Raw genomic sequence first — 23,897 nt, forward strand, 5'->3', positions numbered from 1 at the left:
GGATATGAATGCACACCTATTTAATGCTTTTACCTAACCATTCAGGTTAGCTGGACTAGCAGACAGCACAGGAATAGTGCCATTTTGGAACATCATTTCTAATGAAACACCAGTAAGCCAGATCAAAATGATTGAGGGAAAAACCAAACCAAACAAAACAACTTTTTTTCCAAGAATCTGAATTCCTTACGGTTTTCTACTGCTATGCATAACACCCATTTTCCTCTGTGTTTAACAGGAAAACAAGCAATTTCTTTTTTAAAGCTACTCTGAAAATATCTCAAATTGCCTACCTCTTTCTTTACAGAGCCATCAAACACTTCATAGCTATAGCTTCCATTAACTTCACAATACCAATAATACATGAATGTTCACAGAATTTTTAAAAAATCAAACAGAACTGAAACCAGAAGTATAAATCAAGGCTAAATATCTTGGAAAAAAAAAATAGAAAAGAGAAACAAACCAACAGTACAAATTAGGAGAACCCAGTTCAATTAGCTTATGGAAGTTAGGAAACACAGGTCTAGTTGTAGAATTAAAGAATATTATGCTGTTACGCAGAACCTGCAGTCAAAAGGAATTATATAAATACCTATACCACACTGCCTTACTGGATCTGTCCTCATTGTCACTGGGCATGCTGCAACTTCAGCATACCACTTTGCACCATAAATCCTGCGCCAACATGGTATCTTTGTGCGGTTCCTATTCCCTTTGATCCGTCCTGTCAGAAATTGAGTCCTCAGCCATGTCACTACAACAGATTTCTGATATGGGGTTAGACACTAAAGGAGAACCACCTAGGAGGCATGCTGCAGAAAAGGCATATATCCTCCAGGAAGCTTTTCCTGGAAAACTATCATGCCTACCAAACTCAGAACAAGATTTCAGGTATTTCTTAGCTTCAGGCTAAATACTTGCGCAAGACAGTTTTTTCAGTTTTAACTTTTATTAAATAGAAATTTTTAAAATTTAAAAGTTTTAACAGATAGAAACAACATCACCCCTAAGACATTTGTAATTCAAAAAAATACTTTTTTTTACAAAAATCACATTTACATCAGGAATACCACCATCAAGTCCACACTGGCTAAATAAATGGCCTTATTACTCTGGCTCTTTAGTGTAAAGAATAAACTCAAAGAAATCAAGCTCCTAAGCATTTCACCATATCGACCTCCCAAAGCAACTTATATATTCATAGTAATTATACATTCACTCCTCTAATGAGGATTCAGTCCAAGAATTGTAGCAGTCTGCTAGTATGGTCACAGGCTAACTGCTGCCTTATTCATGCTTCAACCCTCTTTCAGAAAATACTATGGTCGTAGATGATAAAAAATAGAGCAAAAAATCCAAATCTGGAGAAGAGCACTACCAAAACATCATCTTTCCTAAATATGACATATAGTTTTCATAGAAAAATGCCATCCCACATGTCAAGTGTTTAAAAAACAGACATGCAGAAATCCTCCCCATCCCCAATCCCAACTCATGCAAGTCTAAAACCAACTCAAAGCAGAGCTTATTACAGCTATCACAAACCTGTCAATAGGAACTCATAGCTCTTTCATGCTTGTCCTATTAGGGGAAAAAAAAAAAAAAAAAAAAAAAGAAGACAAAGCATTTGGACTTCTTGTTATTGTTGTCCCCCTTGCCTCATGACTTTAATGGACATGTTTAGAGTTTAGAAAGAAATCATTACAGACACACAAAGCACTAATTTCCTGCCAGATCTTCTGATGGCATTTGCACAGTACACGTTGGGAGAGGAGGTGATAGCAGTTCAATGCAGAACTTCATAGCTAAGCAAAGTTGTCATTTTCTCCTTGTTAGAGTTCTTGTTTAAAAAAACTAAGTGATACTATGCAGAAATGACTATTGCCATGAATCCTGCAGCTGAAAGAATTTAATTTACGGTTCCTACCGCTGAGGGTTCCTCCTCTCCACACCTCTCTTTGGAAACACCAAGTAAGCACATTTTTAAATTTGAAATTTGCACCTAAACCCACCCCAAACCGTAACAGCTGTAATGCATGTTAACACATCTGAAGTGGACTTTGCTCCCAGAGAAGCCCAGATGTATGTTGTGTGGCAGTCATCTCAGAAATGCTCAACTCAATGCCATGAGCTCACCACAGCTACATCAAACCAGAAATGCACTGTATTTCTTCAAACCTGAAATCTCTTAGAGCAATACTCTTACTTCCGAATTCTACATGGTCAGGCTTCCAGCACCTACTGCTTCTAGAAAGGAATTCAGTCAGCCATGCCCTACCTAAAGGATTACATCTACAATTCAAAGCCACTCCAAAGTTTGTCTACTAGTTATAAAAGCCAGAGGTACTGTAAAATGTATAATAAAAGTCTAATTAAAACCAGTTAGTTTGGGAAGGTGACGTCCATCCTCAAAAACAGAACCTGCACGATTAGGCTTTACTCTGCCATTTCTAAACAGAGCTTGCCAATGAAACCCAGAAGTCTAATTAAATAAAGATCCATATAATGCACACACAACAGGAAACCTCTTAAGTAAATGGCATGGTCTGCTTGTGACTGTGAATAAGGGGGGAAGGAAACAAACTGGAGCCCACCCTACTGCTGTTGTTTTGTACAGTGATGAGCACAAAGCTCATCAGAACCTTGACATAAAAGTGACATCTTCCTTTTGTTCTCAAAAAGAGGAAAAAATGTAACATACAGTAAACCATAAGCAAACTAACAGTTCTACCTACATTTTACATATATTTAGGATTGTTAATTTAGTTACACATGTGAGGCCTTGCTGACCTCAGCCACTGACTGAAATTAAGCATTTTAAAAATTTCTATTACCCTTATGTCATAATTTTATTAAAAAACATAAAAAGTGATGAAATCATTACCTCTTTTGTTTGGACAGCAAATATAAATTTCTCTTGTTAATAGCCATTTTTTTGCTTTTGTGTCCTCTACTCAGGATAAAGAAATCCAACTCTTCTGTCTTTAAAATTATAAAATTTCATGAAAAAGCATTTTCATTTACTTTAACTAAACCACATTTCTAGGCCTAACTAATTTACAGCGTCCCTTTAGGGAGCCAAATCTGGGGCTTAGAAGCATTTGTGACTTTAATTTATCCACTGGGTTTCAAACTCCTAATTTTCCCAGAGGATTATGAAAGCCTGCCAATTTGACTTGATGCATTAAAACTGTTTACACAAATCCAAAATACATTCAAATATAAAACAGTTTGGTTTCAGCCCCTCCTCCTTTTTTTTTTTTTTTTTTTTTTTTTTCTGTAAAGCCCAAAGAAACTGGCAGGAGAAGTGGGAAGCAACTCCAGGCTGGAGCACTACATTCACAGCTATGAACTGAGCTTCAGTGAAACAAGAGAGAATCAGGCAACTGACAACAGCAAGTATTTTTCTTTAACTTAATACAACATCTGAAATCCAAGGTAGTTGTACCTGTCTAAAATATAATGTAGCTCTTTATAGAGCATAGCTGGTTTACTTCCATCTCTTGCCCCTTCCATTGCACTGTTCTTATGCCTAAGTCTCTCACATGTGCAAGCAGCTCCAGAAAGCTAAAGAAAATTTATTTAAATACAAAAAGTAAGCCAACTTCTACAGTAAAACAGATTTGCACTCAAAAGTATCTTGTCTAAAAGCTTCGAGAGGACACAATCCACATCATTATAGATGGGGCAGAAAGGCAGTGTAGACCACCAACCAAAGAAACTCGATCCTCCAACACCTGCTAAAAAAAAGTTGTCCTTCCCAATGAACAGCACTGTCATGCAAAGTAGATCAGTACAGACAGTAGAAAGTCAGAAGAGTAGTCGGGAAACCAGCAGTTAAAGAACATCAAGACACAGCTATATTTAGTAAACAAGTTAGGCTGAAACTATTGAGGGTAAGCAGAGAGACAATCCACTGAGAGGCAAAACAATCAAAAAACTAATTAAAAAAGCCCTAGTTCATCCAACCCAGTAAGACATATCAGGGCAGAAAGTTTAAGAAGAATATTGTAGTACTCACTGATGGGATGTAGCAGGAATGCTTACAACATGGAGCAAAAAGAAAAAAAAATATTAAAGTAAGAAGCAAAGGAGAATGGGAAGGAGGTGGAAAAGAAAAACAAAAAGGGGGGGGGGGGGGGGGAGGGAGGGCAAAACCAGAAAAGAAAATCATTTCATATGTTCCAAGATTTAGCAATAAACTCAGGCCTTTAACGACTCTGGTGTCTCTTCACATCCCACCCCTCCAGCAGCACCACCCATTTACTTCCACTGAGTGAATTATCAGCTCAAACTGCAAGCTTCTCCATGAACACAGCCTTTTTAAATCTGAGTGCATGCATGTGTGTTTCCTGAAGATGACTCAAAACTCTCAGAAGAACTTGCACATCACCACATGGTGTTTCCAGGTATCCGTCCTTCAGCACCCGATGAAAAGAAAAGCCTGGAAAACCAAAATTCTGCATCCATTTAAACAAGCAGATGACAGAAAAAAAGGCAAGCCATTCCTTTTTAAATTGTTGGTGCCTGTGCTCACTTGCTTACAGAGAAGAAAACCCATAAGAGCAGTGGCTCCACCTGAGCTTGTAAGGAACCACAGACAGATTTCTTGAAAAGGTAGTGAAGCTTATAAAAAGTTGTTTATCAGGTGCTTCTCATCTGAACAGAAGAATGTCCCTACTAGAAATGCTCAACACCAGCAAGAGCAGAGACTTGCACTGTCATCACACATGCCATGTGCTATAAAACTAATTACCCTCTAACACCCTTCCTACTACATTATGTGTGGGTAAAACAGGAACAACATTCTTGGCCTTAAAATCATATTCATTAAGGATTAGATTTAGCAAGGACCTAAAAAGAGAAGGAGAAAATAATCCTCAGTAATTGACAGAAAACACACCAACAAGGGAAGCAGCTACTCTGAAGAGCAAGAAGTGACATACATATCTCCCAGTACATAACAACACAATTAGCAACATAATGCTGCTTACAAAACAAAATGATGCTTCAGAGGGCAAGAGAACTGCTCTTAACCAATTTTTCCCTCTTATATACCTCATGATATAAAGCACAGAAGAAAAATCCTTTCAGAGTAGGTTCTTCAGGCAAGAGAAAATCCTGTCAGATAACTGCTTCCCATATCAAAAATATTCAGTTAAAGAGTATGAAAAACACACTGTGAGGCCAAAAATTCTTCTCAGCATCCCAGGCATTAAAAGCCTTTCTAAAGGAGAGAGAAGAGAGTCTTTCTAATACAGACGCCTGTGTTTGGGATTCTGGGTTTTTTTGTTTTTAAAAGAAGACCAAATATTGCCAATTGCTCTGTGCAAAAAAAAAAAAAAAAAAAAAAAAATTGTGTTTTTTAAACACACAATCGTTTGCTTCTCAGCTGGCTAGAGAGCAAAGGGTTCCTCCTCACTGCCCATTAACTAAAGACCCTTTTAGCAAAAGGTGGGCCACCACCGAGTTTCTAAAGCAAACAGCCTGTCCTCCTTGTTCCTATAGTTTAATCACCCCTGGCACCAACCAAGGCCATCCTTCCCAGGCAGGATAGACTGATGTCCTGCCAAAGTTTTTATTTTTAAGAAGACTAGCACACTGACAATAGCACACAGCGATCCCACAAACAGAGCCCCATTAATTAAGTTGAACTCGCTGTCACTATGAGCAATTGCACTGCAGCACCACAGCCACTTCTGCAGTCTAGACGGGCAACCATAAAACTTCACATTCTAGCCCAAATAAATGACAAATACCACAACTTGCTGTAGTTAGTCATTCCACATGCTCATTTTTCTCAGTACTGAACCCAGCCAGAGATGAATCATGATGCACACACGCTCCCCAGGCTCAGAGCACCAATGATGGACCACAAGATCCTCTCTGCTCGAGCTCTCCTGATCAGTCCAACACACCTGCCTGTGCATCACTCGGGGTGGGGGGGGGTGCTTTAGAGAAGACAACTTACTGGGTTAAAAAATTAGGAACTGACCTACATGCCACGCCACCCCTCCAGTAAGCAGTTAGTACATATACTGTATCAGTACACAGTATACATAGTAGCAGCACATGTTCAGTGGTACAACAATATGTAGATCCTACATAAAATGAAAAGATTAATATTATTTCTCCAGTTCTCTCTCCAATAACATCAACAGCAGAGCAAAACGTTGGCCTCCACTTAGTCATTACAGTTCTCCTTTGCCTTCTATTTCTCTGAAAAAAAAGCATAAACTCAACTATTCTTTTCTAAAAAAATTTAAAAAAATAAAAAACCCTAAACTATTCTGCTTGCCTGAGATTTGAAGAGGAGATTGATTTTAATTTCTCTGTGAAAATATTTTCAATCATAGAGACTTTTCCAATAAAGACTACTTCTAAGCTTCAGGGCATCCTGTACAGCTGCACAAAACCCATGGTTAGAATTCAGAAGTCGAGACTTCTTCATTTGTTTTCATGAGCTACTATTCTGCCACAGACCTCATCATTGGAGAGAGTCCTATTGAAATGCTTTATACCATGTTGCTATCATATGCCGGTGACAAACTTGGAAACAGCTGTAGTCATTTTTTTAACATAATCTGATGAATGCTTCCATATCTTTGTTTACAATAAGTTATTGTTACAGAGCTCAATTAGCAGCAGCTTACTCAGAAGGGAAAACAATGAGACAGCTAAAAGCAATGGAAAACTGTCCACCAAAGAGCACCCTTTACCAGCCTCAGGCAGGGCTTCCTCTTCATAAACCTAAATCTAGTGGATCTCATACCTTAGCCAATTAACCTTACAGAAAGTAAATGAACACCTTAAGAAGTGCCACAGAGAAGTGACAGTGTGATAAATGCTTCATATTAAGATAGCACTCAGACACCTTTCAGCAGAAAGCGGACATTAGCTGCACCAGAAAGTTACATTTTAGGCCCAAGAAAGGCATCACCCTCCACACTGCAGCAGGTTCGCAATACAGCAGAGCCAACCCAAGAGCTGTCAGCTATACACAGTGCCACCACATCCCACCTACCCTCAGCCAAGGCCTCCTACCGCTTCCCTCCCACCACCTGTCCCACTTCTCCTACCCTCTAACGAGCAAATTTAGACAGAAAATCATCAAAACAGCTGGGGCAAGCAGGAAGGCTGTAAATTAATATAACCCACGATTATATGCAAAAATCAAAATTATTGCAGCAAAACTGTCAGTCTCCTACAATCCTGCAGCCTCTCTGATGGGCATCTCTGAACCATGGGCTCACAGGCACCAGTGTGAGGGTGGAAGAGATATGGGGCCATGGTGCAGCACCAAGAGGAGAGCAGGCTAAAGCAGGATGACCCTCACCGACAGGCTTGGCTGTATTACTTCCCACATGGGTTTTCTGGTGTTTCCTTTTTGGCAGAACTCTCTGCTTGATTCTTGTGGTGGAATTAAGAGTGTTTTGTCTTCCCTGAAGCTGCCGCCTTCAGGTTGTTCTGAACAGTACCCTAAGACAGGGGAGAAGTTGGCAGAGCCAGACACCCATGCTGTGCTCCTGTCTCGGCCAGGGCATGTGAAGCAGGAGCCCAGGCGCTAAGTCCAAGTTCCTGGACTTCTTTTTCCCATTCAGAAGCACACTCTCTCACTTCAAGGGATGCATCTGAAAAAGCAGGTGGCCAAAGTCCATTGAGCCCTCTGACAACCATCATGTTGGAAATGTCCAAATGCAAGGTATGACTATCCTACTTGAGACAATAAATGGGATTCAATAACCTCTTTGCTACTGGTGATATTCGAAAGGTACTGAAGTCCCAGCAAACGTGAAATAACTCAGTGCTTTATCAAAAGAGTAAATCAATACCTATTTCTGTGCAAGTGCACTGGCTGTGCAAGTTAACTCATCCTACATAGATTTTTTTTTTTTACTGTATACAGTAATCATATACTCTTAAATAGAGTGCTACATAAGCATTTACTAAACCAATAACCGAAACAATTTTCTAAATTACATATAAAATGGTTTCTTTCATCTGTTTATTCTCATAAAAATTTCAATGTGGAAGCCAAAAGAAAACAGCTGCATGAAGTATTTTCAACTACAAGAGACATGTAAGAAGGTATTTCTGCCTGTGCTGGAGGGCACAATCTGTAATAACATTCTGCCTTCCAGATAATGACAAAAGGCATTAAAAGGACAACTTGCTCTCTAATAAGCTCGCTTGACTGGTAGAGCATGCACATACATAGATAGCACAGTTTTGCCAACCATATTTTTAATTAATTTTTACATTTCATTCTAAATTACATTAATTTATGGCCTTCCTAAAAGACGTTTAGCAGACAGCTAATTAAATTCAAGCCATTAGATTTTAATTAGAGATGTTTAAAAAAAATAAGTCAGGACAATTCACACATCTTTGTGAACGCTGCATGCTTGTTAGCAGCTAAAGCTACCAACAGGTGACTACAAATATAGAAGAGGACTAAGCAGCACGATTCAAACCTGAAAATAAGAAAGTTACATCAAGTTTCATACTTCAAAGCTAAAGATTCTGGAATGCCCTCACCTCAGGCCAAGTCCAGAAAACCACCATGCACCAGTGCTTGCCATAAAAACAAAACCAAAGGCCAACTAACAGCGAATATCATGATACACAGTTGAAAAGATTGAGCTGGGTTTAATCCTCTTTAAATTTTAATAAAATTACAGTGCCTTCCCGACCAAACAGCGAAACAAATTAAAGGTCCAGATGGAGCCTCCCTTAATAAGGCAAACGGGATGCTCCAAAGAGCAAGGTGCTGGGCCACTCAACCAGCCCGCGCCATTGAACAGCCGGCAACCTCCACACAGGAAAATGATGCTTTGTTATTTCAAAATAATAGGGTTTTCTCCACTTCCAACAGAAAACGGTTATTTCTAAATACCGACCTCAGCGGGGCCAATACCGCATGAGTTAAAAGCAAAATCGGTGGCCTTTGATATGGTGATCAGTTCCACTACTGGGTAAAGAGGTTCATAAATATTAACCGTGGAGTATTTGCATATGTCACCCACAGGCACAATCTTCCCTCTGAAAACCGGGAACAGAACCTGTACAATTCCTCCGTGTCTCGCTTTTTGATCGTCGGATATAAAATGACCATGGAAGTTACTTGAGCAAGGCGAGCGTATCAGGCAAAGAGCCAAACTACCAAAGCGTACTGTTAATTACGGTGCACCAGTTTGGCTTGGACAGGTGCCCAAAATGCTGGAGCTGACATTTCAAAAACCTTGAAAGGTTAGGATCACACTTAGAAGCATTTAAATGAGTCAATTTTTCCAGAAAATTGAGAACTATTCACTATTATTACAGATTTCACAGGAGTGCTGTAAAAACAAATTAATCTAATTTTTTAGAGGCCCGGATTTATTCTTCTACAAAGGATGGAGTGAGCCCGATCACGCAATGCCTGCCCAGCTGCAGCGGCGCGGGGAGCGAAGAGGCGGCGTCCGAAGGGAGCGGCAGGTGGGCGCCCCGCGGAACGGGAACGCTCGGCCCGGCGTTACCCTCACGATTTGCAGAAAAGACACAGGAATGCACAGGCTTTACAATCCTGACATTTGGATGCATGTTCACACTTTTAATCAGGATGACTTCATACTACATGCAGCCTGTCCTCCAAATCATTCAGAAAGCGGGCTGGCGAAGTATTTTTTCTTAAAGAAACTGGCGACAATCTGCCGCAGCCTTAACAAAACCGAAGAGAACGCAGCCTACCGCTTTTCTGGGACTGTTTGACTAAGCAAGAGATAAACATTTGCGATCGCACCCCAGAGCTGCGGGCAGAGGAGCCCGGCGCTCGGGGAGCCAGGCGAGCGGCCGGGGCACACCGAGGGATGCGCGCCCACCGGGAAGGCGACGACCGCCCCCCCCGCCGCCGCCTCTGACGCGGCCACGGCCACGGCTCCCACCTTCCGCGGCGTGCGAGCCAGCACGGCCGGGCCGGGCCACGGGCAGAGCTGCTCCTCGCCTTCCCGGGGCAGCGCGGAACCGGGGCTCCCGCGGCGGCACCCAGGCCCGCGGCGCCCGGTCGGGGACCCTCCCACCCTCGGAGCAAAAGTGGGGGACGAAAAGTAAAATCGCAACACTAAAAAAGAAACGATAAACAAAACAAACCCACAACCAACAGCCCAAGCAACTAACTCGGAGGAAGCGCAAGCCCACGGCGAGGGAAGAACAAAGGAGGCAAGTGCAGCCGGGGCTCTCTCAACAGATGGTTTGAAGCTGACCAGATTTCGCGCTGGCATCCCCTCCCTCCCGCCCGCCGCGGCGCGGGCGGCGTTTGCACGCACCGGCCCGGCCGGCACCGCGTCGCCCCCAGCCGCCGGGCCGGTCCCCGCCGAGCGCACCCCCCGGCCGCAGGTGCGCGCCCCCGGCCCCGCGGCGGGGCGGGCGGGGAGGCGGCTGCCGGCACACTCGCCCCGTCCCGTCCCGCCCTCTCTCTCTCACGCTTCCCGCCGCCGCTCACCCAAACTCCCGGCGAAACCGTCCATTTTGTGCGGGGGGAGGCCGGTGCCGCAGCCCGAGGCGAAGCCGCCGTCGCCGGCCGGGACAGGTTCATTCACCCGCGGAGCGGCGGCAGGCGGCAGCGCCGCAGCCCGGCGCTCACCAGCCGCCCGGGGCAGCGGCTCCGGCGGCTCCCCGCGCTCGGCGGCGGCGGGAGGCGGCTCCGGCGGCTCCTCCTCCTCCTGCTGCTGCTGCTGCTGCGGGGCCGGCGGCGGCGCTGCCCGGCTCCGTCCCTGCGCCGCGACCCAGCACGGCAGCTAGTGCCGAGCTCCTCCCGCCGCCGCCAGCGCCGCCCCAGCGCCCCGCGCTGTCGTGCTTCCGACTCCGCCCGCCCTGGCAGCCGCCGCTTCCCCTGCGGGCGGCCCCGGGCCCGGGCCCCGCCGGCGGGCAGCCCCCAGCCCCCGCCGCCTGCGTGTCTCCCGCCGCCGCCACGGCCCGGGCAGCTGCTGGACCGGGAGCGCGGGTGGCAAAGGGCCCCCGGGGGGAGGAGGAGGAGGAGGGGGGGGGGGGCGCAGCTCTCGGCTAGCGGCACCGGGGATGGGGGGAACCGGTGCCAGGTCCCGGTCTGTGCCAGCACACCTTCCCCAGGATAAGCCGGTTAGGAATAACATCGCGATGTGCCGTCGGAAGGTTATACTCTCGGGCAGTTTGTGGGAGGGTTAATTGGGCGATTTAATACGATGATCCCAGCAATCAAAACAGAGATTTTCTTAGATTAGGCCAAAAACGTTCGTTCAAACTAGTTTGGGGAAGCTTTTCTTCGCTGGATATTAAGCCGGAGGAATTGTCACTTCTGTAACTTTATGTTTCTCATAGCTGTGTATAGGCGGCTTCTCCCTTCCACTTCCAGTCAGCCACGCTCCCTGCTGTCTCCTGCAACTTCCAGCCATGTGCTTGGTGACGAGGGAAAATACGAAGTAGAACCAGAAATTCAAGTCAGCCATGCTGCCTACCATCTCATCTCTTAGCCAAGAGTGTTTCGTATGTTAAGCAACATCATCAAGTTGTGTGATGCAGTGCTTTCCCCTTGGTCAGGAAAAGCTACGTACCCATTGCAACATCCTGTTTTGCTGTAAGTCTTTTCCTGTAATGCACTCAAGTGCTAGTGCTGCGGTCGTACAGAGAAAGGGATAATTGCCTCCTGAGCATGGCCCTGGCATTTGCAGCCGTGCCCTCTGATGACAGTCTCTGGATGTTGTTTAAACAGGCCTGGGGGGAAACGTGGTGCTGGAGAGCAGCACAGACCTGGCTGTAGCAGCATCCAGTTTCCCCAGCACCTTCCGTCCGCTCAGGCAAAAGCATCGTTATCTTGCTGATCTGCAATATAAAATAAACCTGAGAGGTTTATGCTTGCTCACATTAGAGGAAAACGCCTTGAAATTTTTCATCTAAACCTGATGTCCAGTAGATTTTACTGAAGAGCTGCCACAGCAATGAATTTGAGTGTGGCTGCCTGTAAACTAGTAAATAATCCATACATCCTGCAGTCTTGTCAAAAGAGATGTCTTTCAGTCGATCTGCTATATAAATGGGACATCATTAGCCACTAAGTTTCTTGGTTCTTATTCTTTCTAGTTCTTAATTATTAGCAGGTATTAGACATCCTAGCTGCTCATGGGTTTTTTTGCTGTAGAATGACTCTATATAGCCTACTTCCATGGCAAAGAGTGCTGCAGTCACTCCAGCAACAAGTCCCTCAAAAATGCTTTCTTTCACAGACAAAAACAAGAAGAGCAAGTCACTACAGCTCCAGTCCCATCTCCCCATCCCCCATTCATTACCTGCCTCAGGTCAGGTTTCCAGGATGCTTAAAGCATTGGGAATACAGAGATACAAATCTCTAGCTAGAAAAAATGTCCAGGGAATTCTGAGCCTATGGACAGTTTCCTTCAGAAAACAGCTCGTTCCCTCTGAGGTGAAGCTTTATGTAAATTCTTCAGGTGGGTCTTGTGTACTTCAGTATGCTGTTTTGTTAAACAAAAAAGCCCCAAACAAACAAAAGGCATGCCCAGCGCCTTCTTGAGCTCTCAGCAGGACCATCCTTCAGACAGACCGTGAGTGAGTTATTGCAAACATCTTTAGGTTTGTAAGTAGTGATGCCTCTTTTATACACACGAAACTGAGGCACAGAGGTGAAGACAACAACACGTCAGATGTTTAGTTCCTACTAAAAGTGGTTAGGAGCATGAATGAATACCTTTTATTATCTGGGTCCTCCAGAGCTTGCGCAAAAGTACATAAAAAGTTTAAGAGCTGCAAAGAAAGCTAGTTCTCCGTAATCTTACCTTAAACTGAAGAAGAGTTTGTTACTCAAGTACTGTTAAAAACCTAAACTTGGTACCAACATTTTAAAAAATAAAGCTCTATAACTGCTGCAGAATTAAGGAACTGAATAAAATTAAGGAAATTTAAAAAACCAAGGATGTCTATCTCTGACTTCTTAATTAGGAATTTCTGAAAAACAAACGCTATAGAGGAATTAACAAAATATAGCAAACTCCAGCTTTTAAATTCTTACATTACCTTCAGTCTAAGCCAAGCTCTGAATGCTATCTGAATTTACACAGGAATTGGAGTGGTAATTTATTTATTGGTTGTGTTTACAATGTAGACAACAGATGTAACTGTGGTATAGACAAAACACAATCAGAGTTTTAGCAAAAAATCTGCAGTAAATACATACATGGGTGTGTGTTTATCATATTAAACAATTTTACTTGGCTGTTGAGCAGAATAACTCACAACTAAAGAAAAAACAGGGGTTTGTTGGTGTTGTTTTTTTTTTTTTTTTAACGTAGGTTTCAGAGAGGTACTGGCAAATTACTCAGTATAGCCTGTAGACTGATAAACCGTATGACTGTTCCAGGTGCAAAGCCTAAGGACAAGGTGATTTCTCACCTCTGGTATACTACCTAGTTCTTAACTTGGAGGAGAAAGTTGTACAGTGCCGTAAGGGGTTTAACTTCTGTTTCTTACTTGACAATGATTCAAAAACATGAACACAAAGTTTTAACAAGCTCAGTGATTGTCTCCTTTTAGTTTACATTTTGATGCTAAAGAAAGATTCCATTATTCGGGGTTGGAGTAAACTTAGAATATCTCACCTTAACTTTCAAATCAGCGAAACATCCAGTGTTTTATTACAGATACAGATGGTAAATAAAGACAAGTGCAATACAGCAGAGCAGGAATTTTACATCACTTCGACAGATTCGCAGTTTAGGAAATCCAAATTTCTTGTCTGCAGCCTCCCCTCCTCCTGGCAGTGCAGCCTGGCCCTTTGCAAATCCCACTGATGCAGGAGGCAGCTGGACCCTGCGGTGCTGGAGTTGGATGAAGCCTGCCTGATGCTGCGCAGAGTAGCTGGTGAGCAATAAGCTGTTGCCTCAGCTGCTCTCACATCAGTTTGGTGTTACAGACTTCACCGGACGAGGGTGACATACCCCAGCTGAGGACCTGGGCATACCTGTGGAGCCTCCCTCTTACTAGAAGGATTTACAGAAAACATGAACCACAGAAGGAGGTCACCCTGAAATACACAATGGAGGCTACACACATTCCAGAGATTTTTACCCGGCCCTTGAGGAAATAGACTATTTTCCCCCATTGTTTCATTTCTCTGGCACATTTTCCTTGGACTACAGGTTTTTGAACAGTACTTCTTGTAAGAATACCTTTGTTTTGTCCTTTTTTTCTTTAACTGACATACTTTGGCAGCATTCAGCCCAGGAATTGTTTATAAGTTTTTGGTGGCTTGAATGTAAATTATATTTAAGCATTTTTCCACTAAGGAAACATAAAAATGATTAACAACTGAAAACGAAATTGCTGAGATTCTTGCACACGAAGTTGGGAGTCTGGATGTATGAGCTGCTTCATTTTACTCATTAGAAAGCAGAATCTGCTTCCCACAGTACTCGTCTCCTGTTACTTACAGGGGTGTCTAGTTTCCTGGACCAAAATGGAAACATCTGAAGGAAATCTCTCTCCTGCAGTTTTTCTGGTGCACCTCTTCAGGGTGAGTGGCAAGAGCCTGGATGCATGGCGAGGAACAGCCAGGGAGCCCCAGTCCCACAGGCCTGATCCTGCCTTCCCCCTGCTCCCACCTGCAGAGCTAGGAGAGTGGAAAAAGTGCTGCTCTTTGTAACCAGCTGTGCCCCACAGCTGGGGGTGGTGTAATCAGTGTATGATCACTCCCCATGCTCATTTGAGATGTTATTCCTTTGCAGATATGTGGGGTTCTTTATGGGGCCTTGTTTTCAAGAGGAACAACTTTGTTGGCTTGCCATGAGGCATGGGATATTGTTAATTCTCCAAAGTTATAACAAGTTCCCAGGGGTCACTGATGTAAGGGAAAAATGTGATGCCTGACCTAGAGGAAGATTAAATTACTCTTTCCTGATTTATAGAGGGTGCTCCTCTTACCTCCAACATAGAATCTCTAGAGTTTTTCTTTCTGGGCTGGGATTTTGCCTTTCCATAGAAGCAGCCTAAGGCTCCATCCTTCTCAATTACCCAAGGGCATGAATCAGCACCTATAATGCTGAATGGGCTGGAAGGCACTAGGAGTCTTGCCAGGACTTGAGAAGAACTAGAGAGCTTCCATTAAAGCTTTTAATTATGTGTTTAACGAAAAGATGACACAGGGTTTTTAAAATGGGGCTGAATTTGTTAACTGCAGTGTCTATCCTCATTAATTTTTATTAAGATGCCTAGCTGCTACTGTATAATACATATTAGAAGCCAGTCTTGATGTTGCTGTGTACCTGCTTCACTCAGTTTTTGCAAATTTTTCCTAGAGGTCTGAGGTTAAGGCATACTTAAACATCTCCTGGTCTTCCTACGTTGTTGTATAAAGTAGGAGCAGAAATTGTCTTCCGAAACAAAAAGAGCAAAGTTTGCCAAAAGGTTTCAAGTGGTTAATCTCTGGTTAGGTGGATTTTTTTGTAGTAGGATGGATCATAGTCTTATTTCTGTAATGCTACTCCTTCATTGTTGATTAATGTAAAAGCTCATAAAGAGTGAGGGTTGACTTTTGCAGCTATATATAGTTGATCTTTTATTTACTTCTCCACATTTAGTTTTTCAGCTTATTGCAAATAGATTTTGAACACAGTTTGCAAAGTTGTTCCCAAATGTCTTGATTTAATAGGATAAGTACAATTTACTGACAGTCAGGAAAAAAAAAAAAAAAGCATACTTTGTAAAGATATTAAGGATTTGTGAGGGCCTCCAAAATGGAGACTCAGTAGACATGGTTTTATTTTGAGGAAGTGCTGAGCACCCACTTCCCAAAAATCAAGCTTAGAGTTTGCTGCTTTCTATTGATTATCGCAAAATTACAATTCCAAGCTATTAATGAAACTTTGGCAAGAACTGCATAATTTCCTGGAGTCCTCATTAAATATGCATTTAGAACCTACAAAACCCTGTTAGCTTAAGCTAAATTTCACATCATTGCATTAATGTATTTAGAAAATGGCAGTCTCCTAGAAATGTGACTACCGAGTAAGAGAAAAATAGCAGAGCTGTAGTGCTAATTCATTCACCAGCCCTGGTGGGGAATGAGCAGATTCAGTGTGATTCCTAAGCATTTGAAAATTGGCTGAATTTGAGCAGAGATAGTTGAAACCCTGTGTGCACAATATTTTTTTTTCACATGAGGGGAAAGGCTTAGCATTTTATCTAGAGAGCAGGTTAAAAATTTTATTCTGAAACTTTGTTTGTATCGAGCTTATATTAAATGAGGAAATCTAAAAAACATTTCAGAAAGCTGGAAAAATAGACTCTTATCGTCCTTCATCTCTCCCCAATGGATAAGTGGTCTGGTTTGTCATACCAAAGAGCACACTCACTTGTTTTCTCAAATTAGTGAGCTCCTCATGAAATTCATACCTTGGTCCAAGCCCTATAAAAGTCTAATGTCTTACATAAGTGCTAAGTTAAGGATTTAGCTGAGGCATAAACTGGTGTGTTGGCTTTGTATCAGCCATTTACATTAGGGTGCAGTTTATTCTCTGCCTCAGGAAAAAATGTGCTTCAGCTTGTACTCAAGAGCACTATGATGAGCTCTGGAGCAATCCCTTTTCTGTTCTCCTTACTTAGAAAAATTAGGAAAAGGTAAAGCTAGCAGGTTAGCAATGTTAACTAAGGGTGCTAACTAGTAAAACTGCTGGAAGAGGAGCTGATTTTTGGCTTACGGATATCCCCCCTGGGGACGGAGTAAATTAGCGTTGCATGTGGCGTTTATATTTGTTTCCCCTGACTGTTAAAACATCTCCTGTAGCTTTTCATTTATACAGATCATTATCCACAATAAGAAGCTGGTCCACACAATAGCCTGTGTGCATGTGCATGTGTCTGTAAATAAATACACTCATATAGATCCTTCTTCATCAGTGCCATTCACCCCTCTGTGCAATTCTGTTTAAGCTATTACTCCATTTGAACCATTTGTCAGTGGAAGGAAGTGCATGCAGAGAAGTGATACATTACTGTATAGTTTCTTGCTGTGAAATGTTGATTTTAAAACAGGCTGGCAGTCTGCAGCTGACCCCATAATAAAAATGAACAGACATGGTTTAGGAGGTTTTGTTTTTCTTTTGTCCTGTTGTTATGCCCAGTTTAAGGAATCTTTTATTGTCTTTCAGCTATGCCATACTCAGCAATAAATTTCTCTCTCATATTTGTCCTTTTCCCCTCTGAGAGTTTGGGATTCTTTCCCGTTTTCATTTCTACATTTTTAACCTGTTACAACCACCCTATTGCCTGGTTATTAACTAGCGGGGTAGGCGTGCAGTATTTTCTTTTAGAAATTATAACGTTCGCACCCAAATTCAGTGAGCAGCACAGTGATCATCCTCCGCTTTACAGACTGAGAATACCAACAAGAACATTAATGTAAGACCATAGGCTGGGGAATGAAGACCAAAACCAGGTCAGCACAGGCTAAACAAATAAAGTGGAAAGAAACTCTATTCCCATTAAAATATATTAATCCTGCAATAATATCTATATATGGATAACTTGGATTAAGGGCAAAGCTGCTCACTGTATACTAGCAGTGCACAACTGAGCTTTTAGGCATTGATATCTTCCATGTCTACAGTATCAGGCATTTACTTTACTACTTCATGAGAAAATGTAGATCGGGAAGGAGGTTTCTGCCAGGCTCTTGGACACACACCGTTACTGCATTTGCAGGATGGGTCATACAGAAATAGCATAAGTCTAATGCAAAGTCTAATGAGATACCTGGTTGCATCTTTGTGAATAAATGATATCAGGATCATCACTGTCAATCAAGAAAATAAAAATTCTAATCTTAGTTTCTTAATGGTCATCAAAACATATGTCTCTTCTTAATACCTTGTGCTTTGAGAAGGCCTTCACTCATTTAGGCAGATAGTGTAATGGGGGCGATGATAGTTGAGCTTTCTTTGGACCAAATCTGTAGACTTAAAGATGAAGCTTAAAACCTGTCTTGCACCATGATTCCTGGACGTAGGTCCCTAACAGATGTAACCAGAGGAGTTAGCTTTTCTGTAGTCAAAGACAGTAGATTATTAATTTATTCATAATAAGGCTGTTTTAGACATGCAGTGTATAGCTGGGGTGAGCGAACTCATTTTCAAATACATTTACCTGTGCCTGAAGAATTAGTTAATAAAGCACATTTGTTTTCATTTCCTTTACCTAGCTGACATCTACAAATTATAGTTCCTAATTAATGACATCAGGACTTGAACTTTGGCTTTTAAAGCACCAGACCCATGCTGTGCTGTAGACACATTTACATTCCAGTCAAAATTTACTCATAGAAAGTAGGTAATACACCAGAATGAATACATTATTTCCCCTATTAATCTGCTTGCTTTGCTTTTCAGCAGAAATGAACAACCTTTCCCTTTGCCCCAGATGGGAATTCATGTCAAAACCAATCCTGAAATAGGCAGCAAAAAATAAAATTTCTCAGCTCAATTGAGTAAATTACAGTTCTTAAATAAAGAATTGGGGAAATGAAAGCATTTCCTTGATTTTTGCTTAGATGATTGCATTTAAAATCTGAAAGAACTTGATCTGATCTTACACAATACCAACTCCCCCTCATGTCAAGAGAAAAATGTCACAGGATAGAGCCACCTCTGTCACAGGATGGCCCGTATCTCAGAGAAAGAAAATCATTCAAGAAAATCATTCAATAATAGCACCATGAACTACTCAGGTTTTCCTTTTAAAGCTAATGAGCAAAATTTACCAGGCACTTCCAAACAGACATAACAAATGGCTTCCAAAAGCTTTCTTGCATACACTCTTATTAAGCCAGGAGCAATTTTCATGCAGCATCCATGAAGAGTTTCTTGTCAGACCGTAGTACTATGCACAGCAACATTTGCAGCTCCTCAGCTCTGAGTAGCGCCTTTTAGTGTATCTCTGGTGCCCTTCTTCTCCCGAAGGATTAACAGACCGGCTTCTGCAGAGCGTTTCAGCTAGCGTTAGCCTTTCCACACGTTGGTTTTCTTGCTGCTGCTTACGAGCAAAGCCGATCTGAATCCGGCATCCTCACTAACAGCAGCTACTGTCAGTAACTCTGCAAATCGAAGAGCTGTGCTTGCTCCCCACGTGGTCCATGCAGGTTTGCCGAATTGCAGATAGGATTAATGCAGTCAGCAGAGGGAAAAATCATGGTATAGTATTTGAAATTGTCCATGCTTCCACGCGAAAACAGCAGATGGCAGCAGGAGAGACAGTGTGCATCCAAGCCTGGGGTTTGCCTTTCCTCCTTTGGTGGGCAGGCTTTGAATCATTTCTTGGCTAACATCTCTTCTAGTTGGTCATGAAAATATAGGAAAGTTGAAAATTCCCTTTTCTTTTAGGCACGTGATCTCAATATCTGTGATCTTCATCCAGGAAAGGTGTTTCTTGGCTCAAACCTCTCTGGCCTGGCACTGAAATATCCTTTGTCCTTTTATGTGGTTTATAATGCTTGAGAAATCATGCTGAAGGCAAAGGTCAGTGCCCAGAGCAACTTGATCTTTTTGTTTTGTTTCAAATATAATATTGGTGAATAGGAACATTTCTCCTTCTAAACATGCTTCTCAGACAAAATCCTTCATGTGTCAGGGCCACAACTCTCAGGGTTTACTGCCAGATGCAGAGAATGTATTAGACTGGAGACAAGATAGGAGAAAACTGCTTGCTGCCTGAGCATCATGTGATAAATAAATGGAGTCACAGGCAAAGGCAATGGTTTTCAAAAGAGAAAGGAAAATGTCATTCAAAAACTAATATTGCTGAAGTTGTGAGACAAGCATTAAAAACAAAAGTTTAATATAATGTCCAGATGCTCATGAATTCATCCTTTAAACAGCAGCCAGTGGAGGTAGGATTTCCACAGGTGGTTCAGGGCATTGACATTAGGTTCTGCAGCTCCATCTTGGCAGAGGTATATGTTTTAAGGAAATAAAGCTTGAATGGTGAGAAAGGCATGTTTCCTTTAGGGCTTCATAGCTGAGGAAAGCAAGGACATTGGACAGTACAGAGTCAAATTTAGCAAAAAAGTCTCAAGTTAACAATTCCTGTGACATTATGAATAGGTGGGTTTTTGTTGTTGGGTTTGGTTGTTTTTTTTTTTTTGAGCAAATTCCCCACTTCCATTGTTTTGATGGACATTCTTATATGAAGTTTTTTCTTACTCTTCCTGCAAATTATATGCTGGCTATGCAGATGTCTCATACTCTGTAGGTTCCTTTACCACATTTTGGATCAGGCAACCCAGTCCTCTTAAGAGCCATATATTTCTAAATTAGTCTTTGCTCTGCTAATTCTTTCACCATGTTCTTTTCTACTGTGGATATAAGAGGTTTTTTGGCTTAGATGGCCCTGCCAGTCCCAGTTCACAACTAACAGAGATTTTCTGAAGGTTCTTCGTTTCAGCTTTAAAGAAGAACATGGTCTCCTAGGGACTTTAAAGTTACAGTGCTCTTCCTCTTCCTATATAAGTCTTTTAAAGGTTTCCTCTCTCTGTATCTCTGCATGCTTTGGTTGAAGTATGCATGATAATGAATGACATTTTCTTTCTGAATAAAAGATGCACCAGACGGACTATATTGGCTAAATATACTACTTTTCTCTGCCAAATCAAAGGATTTAGAGATGTCTCCAGCATTTCTTCATATGGAAAACCATCATGAGCTGGTTTATATTTTGCTGTCCCAGCTGTTACAATTTATGGAGATCAAAATCTGATTTAAATGTTCTTTCTACAAAGACTGTCAAACCAGAGTCTTGCTGGGAGAGGGCAGGTGGCAGCATAGGAAAAGGAGAATCGATCTATTTCTCTTCTTTTTATTTCAATCTGATTGCAACTGTATTCAGAACATCAGGTAATGTTCTGAAGGCCAGCAGATCAGCACTGAATGTTTTTTTGTTATGTCACTCCCTACCTGTGTCAGCCTTCCAGCATCCTTCAGAGCTGGGAGTACGAGAGGGGTTACTTGTATTGACCATATAACTGGGTAAGATCATTTCCACCCATTCTGCTGTGGCACACTGCACCAGTAGAGTAGCTGAAAGGATGGAGACTTCCCAAATCTTTTACCAACATGAAAGAATGGGATGAGCAACCAGTCCTCTGGTTTATGAGGAGACTATAACGATTACAGCTAAGTGGAAAAGGCAAAAAGCACCATCAGGCACTAGTAGACCTTGGTTAGTAGTCCAAATGAAAATATCACTACTTAGACTATAAGGGTTTCAGGTAAATGAAACAGTAAAGGTTTGGTTGTGATGATGGTGTTTGGAACAGCTTTTAAATTATTCCAGCTGCTTTCACATCAGTAGCAAAGAGTGACTGATCTTGAGGACTGCAAAAAATGTCGATTAAAACTAATAAACCTGAATAAAATGGCAAGAGAAATACAAGACTGCAGCAACCACGCAAAAAAAAAACATGGAGGAGAACTTATTAGTTATGCCTGATAATGGGAGGAATGGGGCAGCATTTCTTTAACAGACCTGGTGTCAAATTAGTAATCTTTTTCTTGTTTTCTATAATTTATGGGTTTAGATTCATAGGAGGAATACTGCTAAAAACATGCCATGTGCTTCAAGCAGCAAGTGAAGAGCTACATTTGAATCATCTTTGTCTGTAGCCAAAAAAATTACTTGAGTGTATTTCAAGTGCTACTGTCTTTCCCCAAGGTCCAGAGAGAAGTTCGTGGGCAGGCAGCAGTTTCTGACTCTGCTCATCTGTCCATTGCATGGGCAATTGCACCAAGCAAAATCAAAATACTACCCTACTCCAGCAGCAGTTCTTCACGCCCATTCTTACCCAACTAGCTCTCACAAATAAATGTAGGACAGTGAAAATCCTAACCCAAGAATATGAATCTCACAAATGGAGGAAAACTACTTGATACATAAAGGGACTTTCAGAAAAAAATGGCATCTGTCATACGAACAAATTTATTTTTAATAAAACAGCCTTGGGTTTTTTTTAAATACAAACTCTTATCTGTAATCGTTACTGAAACCACATTATAGCTGGAATGTTAGAGTATGGAATAAGCATAGTTTGAATGTAATGTGAACATACAATATGAATAAAATGCTTTTGGTGTATTTGGAATTGGCTGCATTTTATTTTTTCTCAGCATTTTTCCTGCGTTCAGTTCCCGTATTGTCTGTATGTCCTGCTTATTTAAACGAATTTCATCTGGATTTCATCAGAAAAAATCAAGGAGGGCCATCTATGCCTTTTAAGATAAAATTCGTGTTTCCTTTTTAGTATTCCTACTGCTTGCTATATGATTGCAAGTACAGTTTATCTTCCAAGTTTATTTCAGCAAAAGAATTTAAATCACCACTGGAATGCATGTGGCAAGCAGAGAAACCCTACCAGCAACGAAGCCCCTCATCAAAAAGAGTGCCTAGTAGTTTTAAGACTGCATTATGTCTTGGATTGATTTTGTGGTGACTTTTGTTTGGTTTCTTGCCATTATTCCAGAAAATACAAAGATCAAAGAAAGAAAGTCATATTGATTGGCTTGGGTCTGGTCAAAAACTAGATTTGTGTCTTCTAATGTGACTAACATTTTACAGATGGTTTGGTTCATGTTAAAGCTAGGGATGCATGTAGGTTGAATTATCAGAGGATTAGAACCAGCTGCATTTAGTTTGAAAATATTTTCGTGCATATTCTATCCAGCAAAATGCCCAGACTCTTGCGGTATGAATTCTATCAAATGCCTGAAAAAAAACCCTCATGGAGACTAATTGAGGGTCTCCTCCTGTTTACTGCTGGATAACTTTTCTTCAAAGAAGCCACGTTGTACATGGTTGAAGTTACGAGGTCAGGTCCATAAATCTCATCTTTGAGTGTGAATTAATGGTAAAATGGGTCAGAGCTGAAGAATTTACTTGAATAAAACTAGAATCCAGCCCAGTATCAGTAGGAGATCCACAAGACACTGGGAGTGACTTTCCATTTTCTTGCCTTTACATTTTGTGTACCTTCATAAAAAGATTTGGAACAATCTGATTCTAATTTTGTAATGTTTTGCATTGACTCTGCACATCTCTGAATGACTACACCAGGTGCAAAATGATGAAGAGTCAGCACCAGTGAATAGTGGATTCATCTGCTAGCAGAATTATACTTAATTATCTACTTCTTCAGGTTCTGAACATCAAAATCTTTTCATAGTGTCTCAGGACACACAGAAATATCAAACACAGTAGACCATAAAGATTTTCACTGTTAAACTAGGTTTACCCCAATTTAATACATTTATTTAAAACACTTTGAAGACTAATAAAATAACACAAATTATAAAAGAATTTCAAAGATGCTTTTTCTTATCATGAAAGTACCAGCATCCACACTTGCAAGCAATGTTACTACCATTAACTAGATAAAACAGAACTAGTTTTCCTAGCATTAGTACTATGTAGTTTATTCCAGATTCTTAGGTTCATTACCTATGAAGTATTACAAAAAACCAAGGATAAATTCTTGCTCAGTGCCCAAGAAGTCTTTTGTTATTGATGTCCACTTCCACTGAAATTATTCTGGATGCTCATCTGCAAGGAAAATAATTTGCTGCAAAATTCAGAATTCTTTTGCTACATTAATCTGTCTTTGCATATGTCTTGCATTTAAAATACATTATTATCTATGCTTAGTAAGACCAGTTAACTTTTTTAAGGGATGATCCTTGCCAAATTTATTGCATGAGATAATCTCACCAGAAAAAGTTTGGACTTACTAGGAATAAGCACTTTATATTTTTATTAAGTTCGGGGGATATGTCTTTGCAGAACTTTTTTCCTGAGGCAGATCACTTATGGTAAAATCAGCCTGCTTCTGTGATGCA

The 23,897-nt window shown here is 41.5% G+C and overlaps 1 protein-coding gene across 1 annotated transcript in view; it reads right to left on the reverse strand.

Moving 5' to 3' along the window:
• Window positions 1–10,713, reverse strand: part of EML4 (EMAP like 4) — a 166,695-nt gene extending 155,982 nt beyond the window's left edge. The window contains exon 1 of the mRNA XM_074897121.1: window positions 10,484–10,713. Within this exon, the coding sequence (XP_074753222.1) occupies window positions 10,484–10,508 (25 nt within the window). The 5' untranslated portion in view covers window positions 10,509–10,713. The remainder of the gene's footprint in view (window positions 1–10,483) is intronic.
• Between the last annotated feature and the right edge of the window lie 13,184 nt (window positions 10,714–23,897).

This window comes from Athene noctua, chromosome 1, assembly GCF_965140245.1.
Source record: "Athene noctua chromosome 1, bAthNoc1.hap1.1, whole genome shotgun sequence".
Lineage (NCBI taxonomy): Eukaryota > Metazoa > Chordata > Aves > Strigiformes > Strigidae > Athene > Athene noctua.